Below are 18,085 nucleotides of genomic sequence, written 5' to 3'. Positions count from 1 at the left end.
ACACTTCAGCCTGCTTAGAAAATTGTTCTGAAGTTTTTAACTGCAGCTTGCTGTTATGAAACTGAGAATTTGGACCAAGCTGACCTTGAATAAAGATGGCCTTGTCTCCAGTTTTGTACCACTTTCAAGTAAGGCTTCCATTTGCTGTAAGTAATGACTTTATTGATGAATAAATTTGCCAACATTTGGCTCAGTTCTTGATAAAAAAAAAAATATTGCAAGTTATTTTGCTTGGTGTCATTACAAGTGTCACACCTGCTGTTGCTCTCATTGTTACTGTGCGAAATAATCTGAGAACAGAGTGAAAGTGCTAACAGCCAATGGGTATGTCTGAAGTTTTTAATGTCAAAGTCAAACTTTTACATGATTAATCTTCATACCAAACCATTCGTCAAGAGCTCTTCTTCTTCTTCCACATCATAGCAAATGCAATTAGTTCATTATGTAATTACAGGGGGGAATTGGCAAAGAAACAGAGCCAATTCCTAAAGGTAAAGAAAACAAAGAAGAGGAAAACAAAAATAACATTTTTTTCCTTTTTTTTATCAAGTGCAGATTTGAACCTTAAGCATGCCATCGTTTGTTATGGTTTCCGGTTGTCTGTTCTACAGTGTACTTTATTTGTACATGGCTAGGGTAACAGCACAAGGGGGATGACAGGTACATGGCGTCCACTGAAGTGTCTCTTCTCAAAAGTGTCTTGATTAGTAGGTGGCAGATCTCAGACATGATGCCTTTCTCTGTCTCTCTCCCCTCTTCATTTTCGCAGTAGACTGAAACATCTTCATGTTTAAACGTGCAGTATAAAAAAAAGAGACACACCCACACAGATTCATTTACATAAAGTTCCCTTAAATCCACTCTTAAGTGTTTGAAAGGTGCCATCATGGAACTGCCATAAAACAGCAGTTTGAAGAAATATTTGCCACTTTTAAAAGGCAGGGCTGTCTCAAGAGTCTCTTTGCAAAACTCACAAACTGGTTTCTCCACGGGTTCTTGATGCCCTTTAAGGGTCTGAAAACCATTTATCTCAACTCATTCTCCCAGAGAATGAGCACGTGTCCTTTTGTCTCTCAGAACATACCATGCAGGATATTATGATTGTTTTCAATCCCCATGAAGTCTCCAAGAAGCGAAAAATCCCAAATGTTAGGCTTTGAATTTTGTTACATCCTCAGCACAGTCCATCAAAAACAGAGCTCAGTAAACAGCCATATTGGGGTATATGGGAGTAATGAAGGCTTTGGGAGTAAATACATCAGTGGACCTGAAGCTAAAGAGTGTTTTTTACAGAGTTGGAAAGTTAAAGATATATACAGGTATACAAAGTGTATCCACACACACGGAGCTGTTCTTATCCTTGTAAAATCTAAGGAGGTGTCACAATGATTCCTGCTTCATTTCCAGTCCAGTTATCTTTCAGTGAGGTGACAGTCAAGCCGCGACTCTGTGAGTAAGCTGAACCTTACTACACATTTTTTTTTAAATGTCTTAGTTCACTCTTATGTTCCGAAAACAACCAGAAAAATTAAGAGACACACTAGCAATTTTCCAGCAGTGCTACATTCCTCTATCCAGACATTAATGAGATCAGAACAGATCAAGGGAGGAGAAGAGAGGAGAAAAGAAACTCATTAAGACCACAGGGACGACCTAACCCTATTATCCCTATCACACCACTGAGCCACACACTGATGATGGGAATTAAGATGTGTTGGCCTCAATCCACACCCACTCTTTAGCCCAATGCAGCAGAGTGTGTCGAAGTCGTGCAGTAGCTGATGGGAAGGACAAAATGTGAAGGAGTCTGTTATCTGTGCAGTTCAGCACAGCAGTATGGGCGTGTTCAGGTCAGCACTGCGCGGTGAAACGGGTCGCAGCACAAGTCTTACGTTCCCAATTCACTATGTTCTTTTTTTAATATATATATATATATATATATATATATATATATATATATATATATATATATATATATATAGCCTCTGGCATCCTTTGTGCCAAAGTGAGCGAAAGGGCCCAAGGTTACTTCAAACTCTCTCCACGATAAAGAAGAAACGATCTCATCCACTGAAGCTAACTCCCTTGCTGCAATCATTATCTCCATTTCCCCGCGAGCACACACATTTAGTACAGATGTATCCAAATAGGCGTGGTATTCAAAAAAGCATGTGGTTTAAAAAAGAGGGGAAAAAAAAGTTAGCATAATCTTTCTTTCATGCAGTTTTTTTCTTTCCTTTTTTTCTTACAGAAGCTATAGAAGTTTGGTCTTTTCTATGAGTCCTACGTACAGCAGAATAGCTCCGGTTTTCACATTGTCTATCGTCACTTACAGTAGATGTCACTGAAATTCCCTTTAATGTAGTCTCACACATCAGTCAGAGATGAATAATTATTAAATACATTTCATGTTTAAATACTGGATGGAGGGGAGCAGGCAAAATGCTACAGCTAGTTCAATGATAATGTTAAAAAATTATGATAAAAAAGCACATACATACATAGTGCACATGAACTATGCACTGCGTTTATATGACTTAAGTTTAAATATGCTGTGTGTATGTGTGTGTTGTGTTTGCCTGTTCTTAATTTTTTCTGTATGAAAGTTAATGCAGGTTATTACATACTTTATGTTACACAGCCACTGACTCGTGTCATAAACGGTGGCCTTATGCACGTCCACATTCTGTAAATGCACTGTATGTTTGTGTTTACATGCTATGCTCAGTGTATGAGCGCTTGCATGCGTATGAGTGCATATGTGTCCGCGTGTGCGTGAGAAAGCACTTATCATACATGAACACCGTTAGGATACCGTAGATGTGCAATGAACTAAGCACCCCAGTCTACTCAACGAAAGACAGCAGCGGAGAGATAACGCTGCTGTTTTATCAAATACTGACATACACTATATACATACAGACTGGGTGTAAAGGTAAAATAATAAACATATATTCTCACACACGCCCGAATACTGTGGCACTACTGACATACTATGAGGACACTGTATTCTGAAAAATTACATTTGATTGTAAGAAAAGTCTGTTTTCACATTGTTGCTGTTTGTTCTGAATCGTATGTGTTTTAAACAACTGACGTTTTTTTCTAGTGTGTAACATTACGGCGATCACACTCAGGTGGTACTTTATGCTCTATTTATGACAGAAAATCCTCAAGACATGAGCAGTTTGATTGGTTAATATCCCCCTCTTGTGTTATGATACAGTTGATTAGACATTAGAAAAATTGATTGGTTTGAATTAGATTCAAATAACTCAATCAAAGACCCGTCACTTCTTTTTTAATCTGTTTTGACTGGATGAAACCTCTGTGGTTTTTCAGCAGATGGCTCACCAGTTGAGTCCAAATCTGGTCTGCTGTAGACTCAGTTTTTATACGCACTCAGGAATTTATAGCATCAGAATTTACACCGTCTCCGCTTCTTTCTTCTTCATACAGTTCCCTCTGTGGGATAGGGTCAGGCATGCATCAGATTCAGGTAAAAAGAAGAGAAGATTGTCCTCCTCCACATTGTCATAAGAGGAGCTTTGCCTGTAGGTAACTTTCACCAGTATTTAGAAAAATGCTTTAGAAAGTGTTCTTTCTGTTCAGGGTTCTCCTAGGAGTTTATCCAATTTTTTTCCTACATTTAAGGGCCTATAAATATTAGTCAGAATCAAAAAGTATTTTTGGAAAACATCTTTTCTGACAGTTTCACATCTTCCCAGGTTCCAAGTCCTTTCACGCTGATGACTTGCCAGTGAAGTTTTAATCCTCCCTCTTGTTACGGAAAAGGAAGTAGTGGTGAGGACTGCAAGGATGTCACAGGTAGACCTCACGGCGTGACAAGGTCAGGCAGGATGTGGTCTTGTAGTCCCCTCCTGTCCGCGTCAGTGGTATGACCTCAGGTGGGTTTTGGCCTTCTCCCCCTCCCTCCTCTTGTTGGCGTCTCCCAAAACCAGCACTGCTAAATGTGTCGTAGGATGCAGAAGTCATCTTGCGGTTAAGAAGGTTACGGTTGTGATCACCCATATTCCTGTTGTGGTTTCCCCTACCCAGGGTGCCAAGCGGATCCCCATTGGCTAAAGGTAATCTCTGACCTTCTCCACTGACGACCACTCCGGGTTCGGAGCTCCCCGCGCTTCCCGCACTCTCACTGTCACTCTCATGGTCGTTACCGCGAAGGTTATTGTTGTCATCTCCGGGGGCAAAGGTCGAGAGTCGTGGTGGGTCGCTGCCGTGGCGCTGACGCGGCCGTGCCGAAGAGCGGACAGGCATCCAACAAGTGTCAGAATGGCCAAACTCATCACACTCCCTGGTACACTTCCCTGTCAAAGCTACATCTGGCAGCTGTCTAGCATCTGGATACAGAAAAAAGAAACAAAAGAAGTTAAATGACATCTCTGCCTTAATTTAACAAGTAATATATCACAATGAAAACACTGGCGAAAAGAGAGTGAAAGGGGAATGTCACAATGAACTGACTCACGGTGCCACACACTAGACCACCAAATGATGAGGAGACAAGGAAATAAAAAGTACCAGAGAGAAAGGAGAGTTGAACAATGAGACAGGAAGACAGAAAATAGCTTTAAAAAGATGGTTTTAGACAAAGGTTGCAAAGGAGGGGGTTGAATTAAAGGAAAAATGCTGCTGGAGCAAAAAGAAAAACTGCTGACATCCAAAGAATGCATAAAAAAATCAGGTGCGGTTCAGCATTACATTAAAGGTAAAAGTTGAGGTCAAAGCAAAAAAAAAAAAGAAAAAGAAAAAAATACTGAAAAGAAAAGGAAATTCATCAGCAGGAATTTGAATGGCAAGACTAAATTTCTTTATGTGGAAGGAATTGATTGGATGTGTATTTGTAACATTCCTCCAGTGCTTTTTTCCAAAGGTTAGCAAGACTACCAGAGATTTAATGCTGATGTATTGTAGCCTTATGTATGCAAAACCAGTCGTTTGTCTTTTCATGTCTTGTCATGTCATGTAATGTGTTCATTTCCTGTTAAAGCTTCTAACTTTGGCTTCACTTGAATTTACCGCAAGAAATTAGATATCTCTGCTGTAATCTGCCAGCAAAGTTTTACTGAATATGTAGAGCGGCAGCAGTAACTTCATGCGAAACCAAACAAGAACATACTTGTGCAGTATAATTAAAGCCAACACAACGAATTCTCTGTTCAATTCGTCTCTCCATCTGACCGTGACAAAAACGTATTAAACTCAACAAAATTTCGCACACTGGCAAGAAGCAGCATTGAACTGGAAACTCACTGATAGCCACAGAACTAGTTATTCACCAAGGTCACAGTGACCCTGGCTTGTTGCCGATGTTGCTGCAGCCCTGGCATGACCATATACAGAGGAAAGACGAGTGAAAAGATCAAAAGAATAACTTTTTTTGTCGCTTGCCATCCTTGACAAAGACTTTGCACAAAAAGGTGAAAACACAATTTCATTGGTGAAGCAGATGCTTGGACAAGGCCAGGGATGGTTCTCTGGCATAACATACTAACACACATTAGCTTTTATTAAAAAAAACCTTCACATATTACTCAGAAACACTTTGTATATGTGGGACAAGTGCATGCACACACAGAGACACACAGACACACACACAGAACAAATGCTTTTTTGTATAAAACAGATTTCCATCATGTGAAAGACTGAAAAGATTCCCGAGGCCTTGACAGCAAGCCGAGGTTTTAATGAAAGTGTTATTGTGTGTTTTTATGGCATAGAAAGAGGAGGTGAGGGGGTGCGAGAGAGAGATAGGGAAAGAGAAAATGAGAGACATAGATAGTGTCTATCAACATGTCCAAGCAAAGTAAAACATATACAAGTAAATGCATCGCTCGGCCTTTTTGAGCTCTAATGCGCCATGTGTGTACCATTCTCCACATGCTCCTCCTCCCCTACGCTGCCCTCAGGTGTGGTTCGCTCGTAGCCTTCCTCTGGAAGTGGCAGGGCTCCCAACCGAGGCCCTGATGAACTCTTGCTACTCGGAGTCTCCGAGTCTTCCAGGCCACTGTCATAGCAACCACCGTCCTGTGGTTGGCTCACTACCGAGAAGGTCACCCGGCGAAGGGTCCCCTGCAGAAAACAAACGCACAATATGAGATTAATCATCCAGTATTCCTAATCTGAGGTTCTAAATCTGAGGATTAGGCTGTTGGGCAGGGGTCTGCAAAGACATATTGGGATTATCGGAGGATGTTCGCCTTGATTATGGGCTTAGCTGCTACAATGCAGGGTAATAGTTATCAACCAATCATGGCACTCCCTCAAAGTTTTCAGTTGGCCTTTAATCCTAGTTTAGATTAAGGTTTCTGGACATGGTTGATGTTTACAAACCTCTGGACGGGCCAGAGAGAGTTTCTTTTCAATCTGGAATGGTGCCTAGTAGTAGCAGCTGGGTAATATAAAGTTCAAGCTCACAAACAACATTCAGCACTGTATTGAAATAAGAGAAGGATGTTAAATGATGAGTCTGGTGACATTTTACATCTTTCTCATTGACAGCAAGAAAAAACGGACATGCACAGATTTTATGCTTTTGACTAAAGCAAAAGCCGGGGTGAAGGCCTTCCGTTTTCCTGTCTGTCTCTCAGGTACAAATACTGGCAGGTCAGATTTTTCGGAAATGTGCTGGAATGGTGGAACATGCACAAAGGAAGAGGCCATTAAATTTCAGTCTGAGCGTGGTTAACTCTTTTGAAACTGCAAAAAAGGCCTCGGTGGTGCATGTGCTTTCCAGTTAAAAAGGCTTGTCTGTGTCTCCAAAGGCTCATACAGCCTCTCTGGCGCAAAGGGTGACATGTTCCTTCAAAATGAATGACAGGCAGCGTATTCAGCTCAAGCCAGTCTCTACTAGATCATCCTGCTGTGTATGTGGAATTCGCACTAGCTTACTTACTAAAATCCACTGCATTTATTTAACCCCTTTAAAGCCTGAGTTTTAATTTATGTCACATTTGCTACACCTGGCATTTTTTTTTACCTCTATTTTTGTTATTCCTTTTTATTGCTTAAAATGTATTGTGAGATTTATTTAGGTTTTTCGGGGGAGTGGGGAGGGTTGACAGATGATGTAGAAGTCTAAAAAATGCATTTTAATATAATACACTGGGCATTAAAGGGTTAATAAAAAAAATAAGAATGTAAAACTACACATTTGTGATCCACAACAATTTACTCTTTGGGCTCCAGTTCCAGAGATATGAGATATCAAAAGATCTGACAAGCGTTTTCCTTCATTTTATCTTAGTTTAGAAGTAAGCCAACTCATCATAATGTAGAAATTTATTAATATCTGAATAGCAAAAAATAAATAAGAACTGCAACTTTCAAAAATAGGTTGCAAGCATCCTTGCGACACAAACCACTGAACCATCTCCCATCAATAACAAATAATCTAGTTTTACAGTGTAAGTGGTTTCAGGAGTGAATTACATCATTCATGCAAACTAAGCATCGCACCTGCTCCAGTTTTAACGCTCTAATCACCCCCAGTCTAGTTAGCGGAGCGGTTTTCACTTTGAGGCGAGACAGAGAGGATAAAGATTGTTATAAGTTCACGCTGAGAGGCTATCAGTGAAAGTTAAACGACGCTGTCTGGCCTGAAGGGATCACTCTGCACCAGGAAGCCCATTTCTATATAACCCCCCTTCCCCCACAAACCCCTTTCATACTCATTTATCTGGTCACAAAATTACATCCCTTTCAACCTAAATCTGCTTTGAAACATGCAGCGTATGGGGAGGAAGTGACTGAGCAGAGGACGGAAGCAGATTAGGGTGGACAAAACGTCAGCTCAGAAAGTCACCTCAGGATAATCGGGGAGGAAAACTGATGGAGGGCTGCAATAAAAGTCCGGACTGTACCAAATCTTCCTTTTCTTTCAAACAGGCACACAAGCACGCGCAGAAAGAAAAGAAACATTTGAGCGAGTTCACCTAATGAACGCACAAGACAAGATGAGAGGCGAACACAGCAAAATTAATTAAGGAGAAACAGGAAATTAATGGAGCACGTGTTTCTTCTGCCACTTCTTAACATCGTTGAGATAAAATGGGGATGAGAAAAAGTGACTCAGACAACAGGGATGGGAGGCACGTGCAAGGGTGAGGAAAGAGCCGAGACATTGGAATCTAATGGAAAACCAGTAGTTCTTGCAACCTCGGTGGCTTCATTTTAACTCTCCACAGACAGCAATGTATTTTTTAGAGCGTTCACTTAGTTGAAGCAGCTCAACCTCTTTTCCACTTATTCAAACAGGGGGCAACAGCTCAGAGAGGGAACAGTGGATAAATGAGTAGAAGCTGGGTGTAAAGAGTCAGTGAGAACATGAGTAAGAAATAGTTTGGCTGCCAAGAAAATGTGGGAACTTGTAATAATAAGTGTTTTCCGACATCACAGGTGTTGACAAAAAGAAATCCTCTATTCACTTAACAGGCTGTCAAAACTTTTCTACTTCTGATCATAAAATAATATTAACTCAACATTACGGCAGGATGTGTTTTCATGATCACAGATTTATTTCATGAAAATAATGATGAAAAATTATAATAATTTCTGATCACAAGGCCACAAGAGGGGCATGCCCGTGTTCAAGGGATATAAAACAGGAAAAAGAAAGAAAGATATTCTCATGTATGGCTTTGACAAAACAAACTTGCCCCCTAATAAATGACTGGGCAACTTTAAAAACACAGTCCGCTGTTCAGAAGCTCTTTCCTGAATCCGCTAATTTCTTTTCTTGCCCAGCTGAGAAAAACGCTCTCTATCTTACACAATAGAAGATATTTCAACCAGTATAATTGCACAGTTGACATTTCTCCCTTTTCAATCTGAAAAATGTCCAGAATAAAATAAAAATCACTTCTATTTTGATTGTATTCAATAACATCAAGGATGTGCCGTTACATCTACCTGAGTGAGGAAATACACAACTTAAGAAAAGAGGTAATAATCGTACTTTTGTGCAACTAGGTAATTTGTTTCAGGTGGGCAAAGCTGTCAGTAAACAGAGGTATATTGAGATGACAAGTAACAATAACACTGTCAATATGTTTTATATTAGCTACTATGCTAAGAAAGTTAGCGTGTGAGCAACCTTTGCTAATTGAGCAGTAAGTATAAAGTATAAAGCTGAGGCTGCTGTGTCGAAAGATCTGATTCAGCACACAAACTCTTCATGTTCTCTTCATGTGGTTATTGAGCAATTACTTAGTGTGCTCAATAAAGACGAAAAGCACAGCTGTTTGCGTGTTGCTAGTCTAGTCAGTCTGCGGTTGTCTATAATTGTCACATGAAGATCAGATAACATTTTATGGGCAATCAATGTAGAGATCATGGTCTTTCCAAAGGCTTAGCAAACTTTTTCTTAGAGCTGTACTTCTGAATATGAGATTCTTAGCTCTGTGGCTTAAATGTAACATGTCAGCTACATGAGAGGGGGTAGGATTACTGTGTAAGTGTAGAAATCCAGCTTGCAACACAGAGCACGCCTTGATTTACAGCAGCTTATTGCAAAACTGGTGCGGGTTGCTCCTCTGTGTGTGTTTTATTACAGATCTGATCTGTTCAGCCATGATTCCGTCTAATTCAATTTCCCTCTAACCTTGTTTCTGGCCAGACTTGCCCCCTTTCATTCCTTCATCCTTGTTATTTTTTATTTTCTACTTCTCTCCCGCTTCTCCCCCTTCTTCGCTTCGGCCAATTCTACAGTCACCCCCTCTCCACAGCTGTAGCATAGCTCTCCCTCTGTCCTCCGTGACTCCTGTTCACTTCCTCCATCTCCTCCTCAATCCTTTCTTCTCCTTGCCAGTCAGCGTTATGATGTGGCGATCGATGATGTGTCCTTGACCTCGTTATGAGTCCCTCTCTGCTTCCCCACAGCGGGCTTTATTGACCCATAACTTCTCTGCACTCCCCAAACCCCCTTTTCCAGCGTCTTCTCACATCCACTGCCTTAGCCTCATTGACAAACCTCGCTTCTTTTCTTTTGCCAAATCCCATATTTTGGCATCTTCTAGTCATTACATTCTATGACTCCACACTCTACACATTCTGCCTCAGCTCCTCTTGCTACTTCACATTGTCGTCTCACTTTTTCCTTTTCGCTCTCACTCACCCTCTGCTACCCAGTAACCATTTGAACATCTTTCTTTTGTGAATATGGATTTCTTAAAAAGCTTTTCACATCTCCGCCTTCTTTGCTTATACCTGCGAAGTGTCTCCTACTCTCTCCTTGCTTCTTTGCCAGCTTCTACCTTTGCACTGAAAAACCTCCTTGATGTTTTCCAACCTGACTGACAAAAGCACTTTTGTGTGTGCATGTGCACTTTCTCTAATTTGGAGGAGGAACTTCAAAAAAGTCTCATTATTATAATAGGTAACATAGTGCTATACTCAAATATCAACTGAATGTGAAAACACATTTATTAGTTTCAAAACACACGCATGGATGAACTGGCTAAGGTCCAGTGTGGCCTATGAATTCATGCCTGATGGAGTATTAATTGAGTCTGACGGAGGACATAAAAAAAACCCTTCCCCCTAATCTGACATGGGCCATTACAGTCCAATACTGACATGGGAGCTTCGCTCATCTGCGCAGCAAAGTGAGCGAGTGTGAGTGTCCGCGTTTGATCGATTATGTTTTCATATGTGTGTGTGGATGTAATGCAACTATATTGTACAAACATATGACCATCCTGGAAGTTGGTCTGAAGTTATTTCTGGCAGATCGAAAGAGTGAATCAAAAGGAAGCATGATGGGTCTGAACTAAGAATAAACTTAACCATCTGTATCTTGCAGCTCTGAAGAGAAAAAAAGAGAGTTCCTAATATAGCTTTCATTTCAGGGCAAAACCGTGTTGCAGACTGTGTGTGTGAGTGTGTGTATATGCATATGAGTGAGACTTCTCACATTTATGTTTGTGTTTGATAGCCGTGTACGAGTGTGAGACTTTCAAAACCTGCAAGATGTGTTATGTCAGCCCGTGAGACTAGTCGCACCTGCGTGTGCGTCTGTGTTTGTAGAATGTGTGTGTGTGCGCGTGCACAGGTTGGCTCAGTCATCAAGGTAATTAGTATGTAAACCTCCATGCTGTCGGTTCAAAGAGAATTAACGAGCTCTAGTTAATTAACAGTCTCCCTCTCTTCTTGTTACATGTGTCTGCATATTCAACACATGTGTGTATCTGCACATCTGATTCTTGGTCTCTCTCTCTCTGTGTGTGTGTGTGTCTGTGTGTGAGAGAGAGAGAGCATTTGGATGTGAGACCGTGTTTGTGTTTGTTTATGCCCTGGTACACTCTGGTCTGCATAATGAACTGACAGGATGTGGCTTATGCATAAACCAAAACTACAAATATGGTTGTAGGACTGGAGCCACAGTTCCCTTTCGCTCTCTGCTCGTTCTCCTTGATGTTTGACATCATCTTTGTATAGGTGAAGAGCCACTGCGGCTAATTTTTAGAAACCAAGTGTACTGGGTTGTAACAGTGCATAGACAGGGGGACAAATTCCCATCATGAACACAGATTTATTCAAATCATGTTGCATGGAGGCAGAGTGAGACACATTCAGTAAATACAGACCAAAAAATGTAAAATAATTCATTTGACGGATTGACTGATATGACTTTTTAAATGCTGATACATAATATAAAATCATTATCCATTAAAAGAGTTGATGATAGCTTTTAACTTCTGAACTGACAATTGATAAAAGTCAGTGTAATCAGGTTTCGGCTAAACATACTTAATGACCATAATAATTGGTTTTTTTCTTTGTGGCTTCTTTCTTTTATTCAAGACAACAAAACTATGAAAAGAAGTGTAAAATGTAACAGGCTGTGACAGAACAAATATTAAATTTATCGACTGAGAGCTGGAAATGCTAGTGTTGATGATGATTAATTTTTATCTTTATAATTCATAATGACGTTAGCCGGTCCTACTGCCCGGCATCAAAAGTGTTGTGATGGATTATACTTTCATCTGTCTTTGCCCAACATATTGCTGCATGTTTGTATTTATTGCTGTTTGCTAAAAATAAAAAACTGGATGTTAAAAGAAAAAGTGTTTTTCCCGTGTTGTTAATATAGTTCTTTTGAAACAGGCCAAAGTCGGTTTATTCACTGAGTCCAACGTCAATCAAGCAGACAACAAACATCCTGTTTGTAATCGCTCCCTCCAGACACCTGAAATTTTCCTTACGTTGACTGAGGGGTGCCGCGGTGTAATTTCCCTGGCAGCGATCCTTGAATCGTGATTTAATCCTGAGAACACGTTACGTTTGATGGCATACATCAATATTTGTAAAATAAGATATTTTTAGGCCAAAAATTGGATTGTGTGACTGATGTGGGATACTGAAAGTCTTAATTACAGACCAGATTTATGGAATTCTTTAAGAGGCTTAGCAGCTCTAGTGGGCAGGATGACCTCTTGAATGATTAGAATAACCCTGGCATTTAAGCATAATATGAGTAATGACTTAATAATCAATTAAAAAAAAATAAATTAGTGATTAAACGAGTACATTGCTCTAAAAAGCCTTTAATATACAAATGAATAAAGTAAATAGCGATCTATTCTTTGGTTCTGTACAAAGCTGTCAAAAAATAAATAAATCAGAGGGTTGTCAGTTCAGTCCCTGGTCCCTCCACCTTGGGCAGGACGGTCAACCCTTAGTTGCTCCTGATGGCCGGTGAGCTTCATACGCCAGCTCTACTGTGACTAGTGTTGCACGAGAAAGGATTAAAAATGCCTTAAAAGTGCAGATTATTCAACATAGCTATTTTTTATTAACAGATAATATCACTTTATCCCGATTCTTATAATCTGGAAGTTTATTTACTATCTAAAAAAATACCAGACCTGATAAAATGTCAGCCTAATGCTTATTACAGCTATAACTGTGTGGAATACGTAAGGTGATATTGCACTATACTACCAGAGCACACACTGAAAACTAATATGCTCCTGTTGACACCACATGGGTATAGTCCAGACTTCATATCCAGAATGCTGATCAGTCAAAATGACCTTTGTTTCTGCTCTGTTGTTTTGCTGCCGTTTAGAAATCATGTTGTGCTAATGCAGACAGCCAGCGTGCATGTGGTCATACTTTAAGAGTAGAGTGAATACTGGAATGAATAAGTGAACTCAATAACAGCGACCAGATTACAATGCAAATATTATTGAAAAATAATGAGCTTGCATTGACTGCTTTAAAGCAGGCATCCTTACACCTTGCATGATTAAACTGCCATGAAAAAGGCGTTTATGCAGAGACACTTCTTCACTGTGGATTCACACAAAGTGGCTCTACGGATGACATGTTGCATGACTTGCATTTAACTTCAAAGCTTGCTTTTCCTTGCCTTTCTTTACTATTGTTTTCTACCATTTTAATTGCCATTTAAATTCTCTGGCTCCAGATGTCTTGTTTCATAACTGTAAGGGATTTTTTTCTTTTTACAAGCACCTTAAGTGTGAAATTTGTTGGTGAAAAAAACAACAACACATGAATATCTTTGTTGTTGTTGTTTTTTTTAATCTAATTGCACAAACAAAGTTCATTTCTACTCCAACACTTTTTGCTATTTCTTTTCTTCTGTCTTTTCTCATCATGTCAAAGAGTCCAATAAAATAAATGAAACTAAAGTTTAACTGGAAAATGAGTTAATTGGTAAAATTCGTGTGATCCTAATAAAATCTCCAAGAGTTTATGAGAAAACCTCCTGAAATCTTTTGCTGTCAACTGCTAAGTTATGCATCAAAGCCAGTGAGGAGGGGAAACAGTGAAGCACACTGACAGAAAGCATCTTTCAGTTACTGCGCAAACAGGACAGACGGGTTAACAATTTATTTGATGATGATATATTTAAACTGGTTATTTAAATATAGAAATGATCTGCAACTTTGTTCAAGCCCTTAGTGGTGTAACAGAGTGACGTTTCCAGTGCCATAATGCAGTTTCTTAAGGCTATGTTGAAAAGAGCAGACATCCTGCTTACGCAGTGTCACCGCTGGGTCAAGCAGACAGGTACAGACATGTGTCAAGAGACTACGTGGAAGGGAGTGACGGATGATGGATGGAACAACTGATCAAAGGTGGGATGAGGAAAAAAAAATGTCTGTTAATCAGCATTTGTAGCGAGGTAAATATAAAATAATAAAAGGAAAAGACTCGGCATGACCACAGACTGTCTGAAGTAGAAGTGAAGAAGAGATGAAGAATGTTGTTCAGAGGGAGAGACGCGGACTGTTGTGGCATTTGCAGAATGCACAAAATGGTTTGGAGCAGGTTGAAACTCAGCTCAGGGAGGGATGAAGCAATATGAGTGGCATTTCTTCAGCTGTCTGGCCCAGTGATGTTGATGAGTCAAGGCGCCTTATTATCACAGCGCACACTCACGCACTCGCACAGACATTCATAGCTTCCACGCTGATGCCGTAAATGCGCACTTCAGCCACGCTTGCTCACACTCACACTTGCAAGTGTGCACTTTAACACACACTGACAACACATCTATAACTATGCAGCATGTATGTTGCAGTGGGACCACCTCTGCAGTAACAGCAATCCTCCCTTATCCATGCTTCTGCTTTTTCCCTCCCTTCCCATGTTTCTCTGCTCTCCTTCACCCTTTGTTCCCTCACCCCCCACTTTCTCCCCTTTCATTTCCTCTTTCTTCTTTCATTCCCCTCATTCTGCAGTTCACCGATCTTCTCTCCCTCTTTCCCTCCCCTCTTCCTTTCTCTTCTTTCCTCTGTCTCAGTCTCTCGCTCTCCATTGCTCCCTCTAGAAGCAGGTGATGTAGAAGGGTGCTCAGCAGTATCTGACTATCAGGCCTGACTCTGTGAGAGGAATGATAATCACTGTGCTGCACTGCAGAGAGAAAAAGAAGAGAGGGAGAGAGAGAGAGAGAAAGGGAGAAGAGGGAGGGAGAGGGGGTATGAGGTAGAGAAAAAGGGGGGCAAGTGCGGCAGTAGAAATGAGGGGGCAAATTAAAGTGCGTGGGGGGGTGGAGACGCAGAGGGCAAGAGAGCGGGACAAAGAGAAAGGAGGCAAAGAAAAAGGAGAAATATGGGGAGAAGGGTATAGAAGAAAGAAAGACCGGATTACAGAAATTGAGCAGTGCTTTAGAAACATGTTACCTTCTTGGTGTCACGCTCCCTCATTCCCCTCACAGGAGCACCTTCTCTTGTTCCACTCCCCTAATCTTTTCCCCTCCTGCATACACACTTACACACAACCACACTCGCACTCCTCAAACAACACCACCCCTACCACCACAACAGCTTGTTGTACAACAGCCCCGCGGTATGAGGGAGAGCCTTAGCCTTGTGTCTGAGCGCCAGAGAACATTAACTGCAGCAGCGAGGTCATCTGATCGGCACTATGCGGACCCATTCGCTCCCTCTCTCCACACTCCTCTTCAGAATGCTGCAGTCTGCTGCAAGCCCTCCGGTGGCAAACACTGGAACTACGAGCCTCGCTGACTTCTGACACGCCTGTCCCGGTTAACAGTTTTTGCTTTGTGCGAGGCACGTTTGTGATTTGTTGAAGCTTTGTGAACTTCAATCACTTTCTCTTATTGGCTCCATTTAGAAATAAAACCGTGAGTCAGTTGTGCACCATTTTAGCCCTAACTAGTTATTTAAAGTGTGTGGATGTTTGCAGGTATTTTGCGGATGACTGTTTGTGCAGAGGCAGACAGGCAGAGAGACTGTTTCGCTGCATGTGGATCGACTGCTTCGCCATCCACCACAGCTTTATTACCATCAATCTGTCCACTCTGGCATTGTGCTTTCTCCCTTCTCCCTGTCTCCATCTGGGCTCTCCACCCTGCAGATACACATTGAAAATCATTGACTCTATTCACAGCATCGGCCCTTTGAAATGTTTATCCTTTTGTGCAGCCGTGGCTGTCTATAGGGGAAAAAACAAAACAGAAACAAAGGCTCATAGTGTGAGATGTGAAACGAGGCTTACCGGACAAATGCCCATGATTCAGATTAGCTCCTCTGTTGGTGTGTGTGTGCTGGTGGTGTTCATCACTTTCCAGTGCTAGTCCTTAAAACAGTCATCTCTTATAATATCCATGACAGCAGTCATTGTTAAGAAAGATGCAAACAGGATGGCCGCGTACAACTGGCCTTCTGTGTGCCTGCGTGAGTAAGAGAGACCATACATATGTATGCCTGCTATTTAGATGGTATTTACTGCCCATTCTGTCTTCGTGTGTGTGTGTGTGTGTGTGTGTGTGTGTGTGTGTGTGTGTGTGTGTGTGAGAATTTGTACCATTAGACTAATAGTATGCGTGTTAGGAACAGGCTTTTCCCACCCACTGCTATTGTCCATTAAGGTTGACCAGATGAAGAGTGAACAATAGCTTCTCTGTGGGGGCCAGTGTATGAAAGAGTAAAAGTGAGGATGAGGCTAAAGATACGTACTTTTTGTAAAAGGCTGGCAAACAAGATCACGCAAACAAGATCACACATCCACGCGCGGGCACACACAAACACAACCTCCCTGTTGAGAGTGATTAGGAGTGCTGCTGTGAACAATAGATAGAGTCAATAAAGGACCTCAGAGACGTCCGACTACAAGAGCAAGGTCTCTTTCCCCCTGCTCCCTCCACCACCTCTACCTCGGTTCACACTCCCATTTTTTTTCTCCTTCACACTCTTTTGCCTCGTTTACACTTTCAGCTCTTTTGGTGTGGCATCCTTTCTCTGTCAAACAAGACCGCTCTTCCTCCCCGACTTTCCAAACTATTTCATTTCTCATATCTTTCCCAGCTTTCTCCATAAACCTCTCATTTTCTTCTTGTTTCTCGTTGTTTCTCTACCTCCCCCTCACATATACTTTGTCTCCTTTGTGACGCTCCTGTCTTTTGTGAAATGGGCGGACGGGCTGAGCTGACAGAGGCTGACACGATGGAGCGCCATGGCAAACTGAAATCCATCCTGTCAGTTTAGAATCAGTGTCACTCATTTTACAAGGTTAAAGATAGCTTTGCCTAATGTGCTGTCAGATACAAACAAGCACGTACACCACATAGGCCTTGCCACACATAATCACAACCCACATATGCGTATGCTATAACTCTGGCACGCACAAGTACAAACACACACTCACACATGCCTGCTCTGCACTCCAGGCGACTGCCACATTAATTCACCTGCCTACATATAAAATGGCATATTTGTACATTAGTTGTGGATCTTATAGATTGTGTGTTTATACTTTGTGGGGACATAAATGTATTTACACCATCATATTGTGGGGACCAACTTCCCATTTGGGAACCATAAACAAGTCCCAATAATAACTAGGGCACAATTCGGAGGTGAAGACATGGTTTGCGAGCAGGTTTAGTTTAAGTTTAGGGAAGGGAAGCAGTTAAGCAAATAGCAGCTATGGTTAGTTTCAGGAGAAGCCTTCAGATAAAAAAATTAAGTCAATTTAATGTCCTCTAAAATGATTTAAACACAACTGTGTGGGTGTATGTGCATGTGCAAACCCCTTTACAGCCCTATCACCCCCGTGACAGACACAGTGCCACAGAAATGTCTTGGGGTGCCTCGCCCAATGTCTTGACAATAGTCTCAGTGTGTGTGAGTGACAGAGAGTGGCTCGGGGACACAGAGGGGGCGTTATACTGGGTAGACGACACGCACGAAGATGTACAGGCACACACACACGTGCACACACGCACATTAAAGAGAGAAGACAGTGAACTCTTTCTCTCCCTCTGCACTATTTCTCATTCCCTCTCTCCCTGACGCAGAGAGACTCAATCATTCTCGCACTCTGTCTCCTTTGACGCATAGGAGAAACAAAATAACTGCTCCCTCACTCTCTCCTCTTTTTTTCTTTGTGTGTGTGCGTGCGTGTACAAACGCAGACTGTATAATTAATACGGCTTTCATTTTCTTTCAGCTATGAAGTATGCTTTTGGTATGCAAACAGACTTCTTGCATGCGAGTGTGTGATAACGTGTGTGAGTCTGCGCGTGCATGTGCGCGCGTGTGTGTGTTCGATACACCAGAGACCAAGT

The 18,085-nt window shown here is 41.4% G+C and overlaps 1 protein-coding gene across 1 annotated transcript in view; it reads right to left on the bottom strand.

Annotated features, from left to right (window-relative positions):
• Positions 1–325: 325 nt before the first annotated feature.
• The window catches only part of pcdh7a (protocadherin 7a), a 41,767-nt gene continuing 24,007 nt past the window's right edge, over positions 326–18,085 (bottom strand). The window contains 2 exon segments of the mRNA XM_082535712.1: positions 326–4,361; positions 5,892–6,093. Of these exon segments, the coding sequence (XP_082391838.1) occupies positions 3,823–4,361; positions 5,892–6,093 (741 nt within the window). The 3' untranslated portion in view covers positions 326–3,822.

This window comes from Aulonocara stuartgranti, assembly GCF_965226115.1.
Source record: "Aulonocara stuartgranti genome assembly, chromosome: 6".
NCBI classification, from domain to species: domain Eukaryota; kingdom Metazoa; phylum Chordata; class Actinopteri; order Cichliformes; family Cichlidae; genus Aulonocara; species Aulonocara stuartgranti.
Note: the sequence above shows the minus strand (reverse complement) of the source record. Positions and strands in the feature narration are given on the sequence as shown.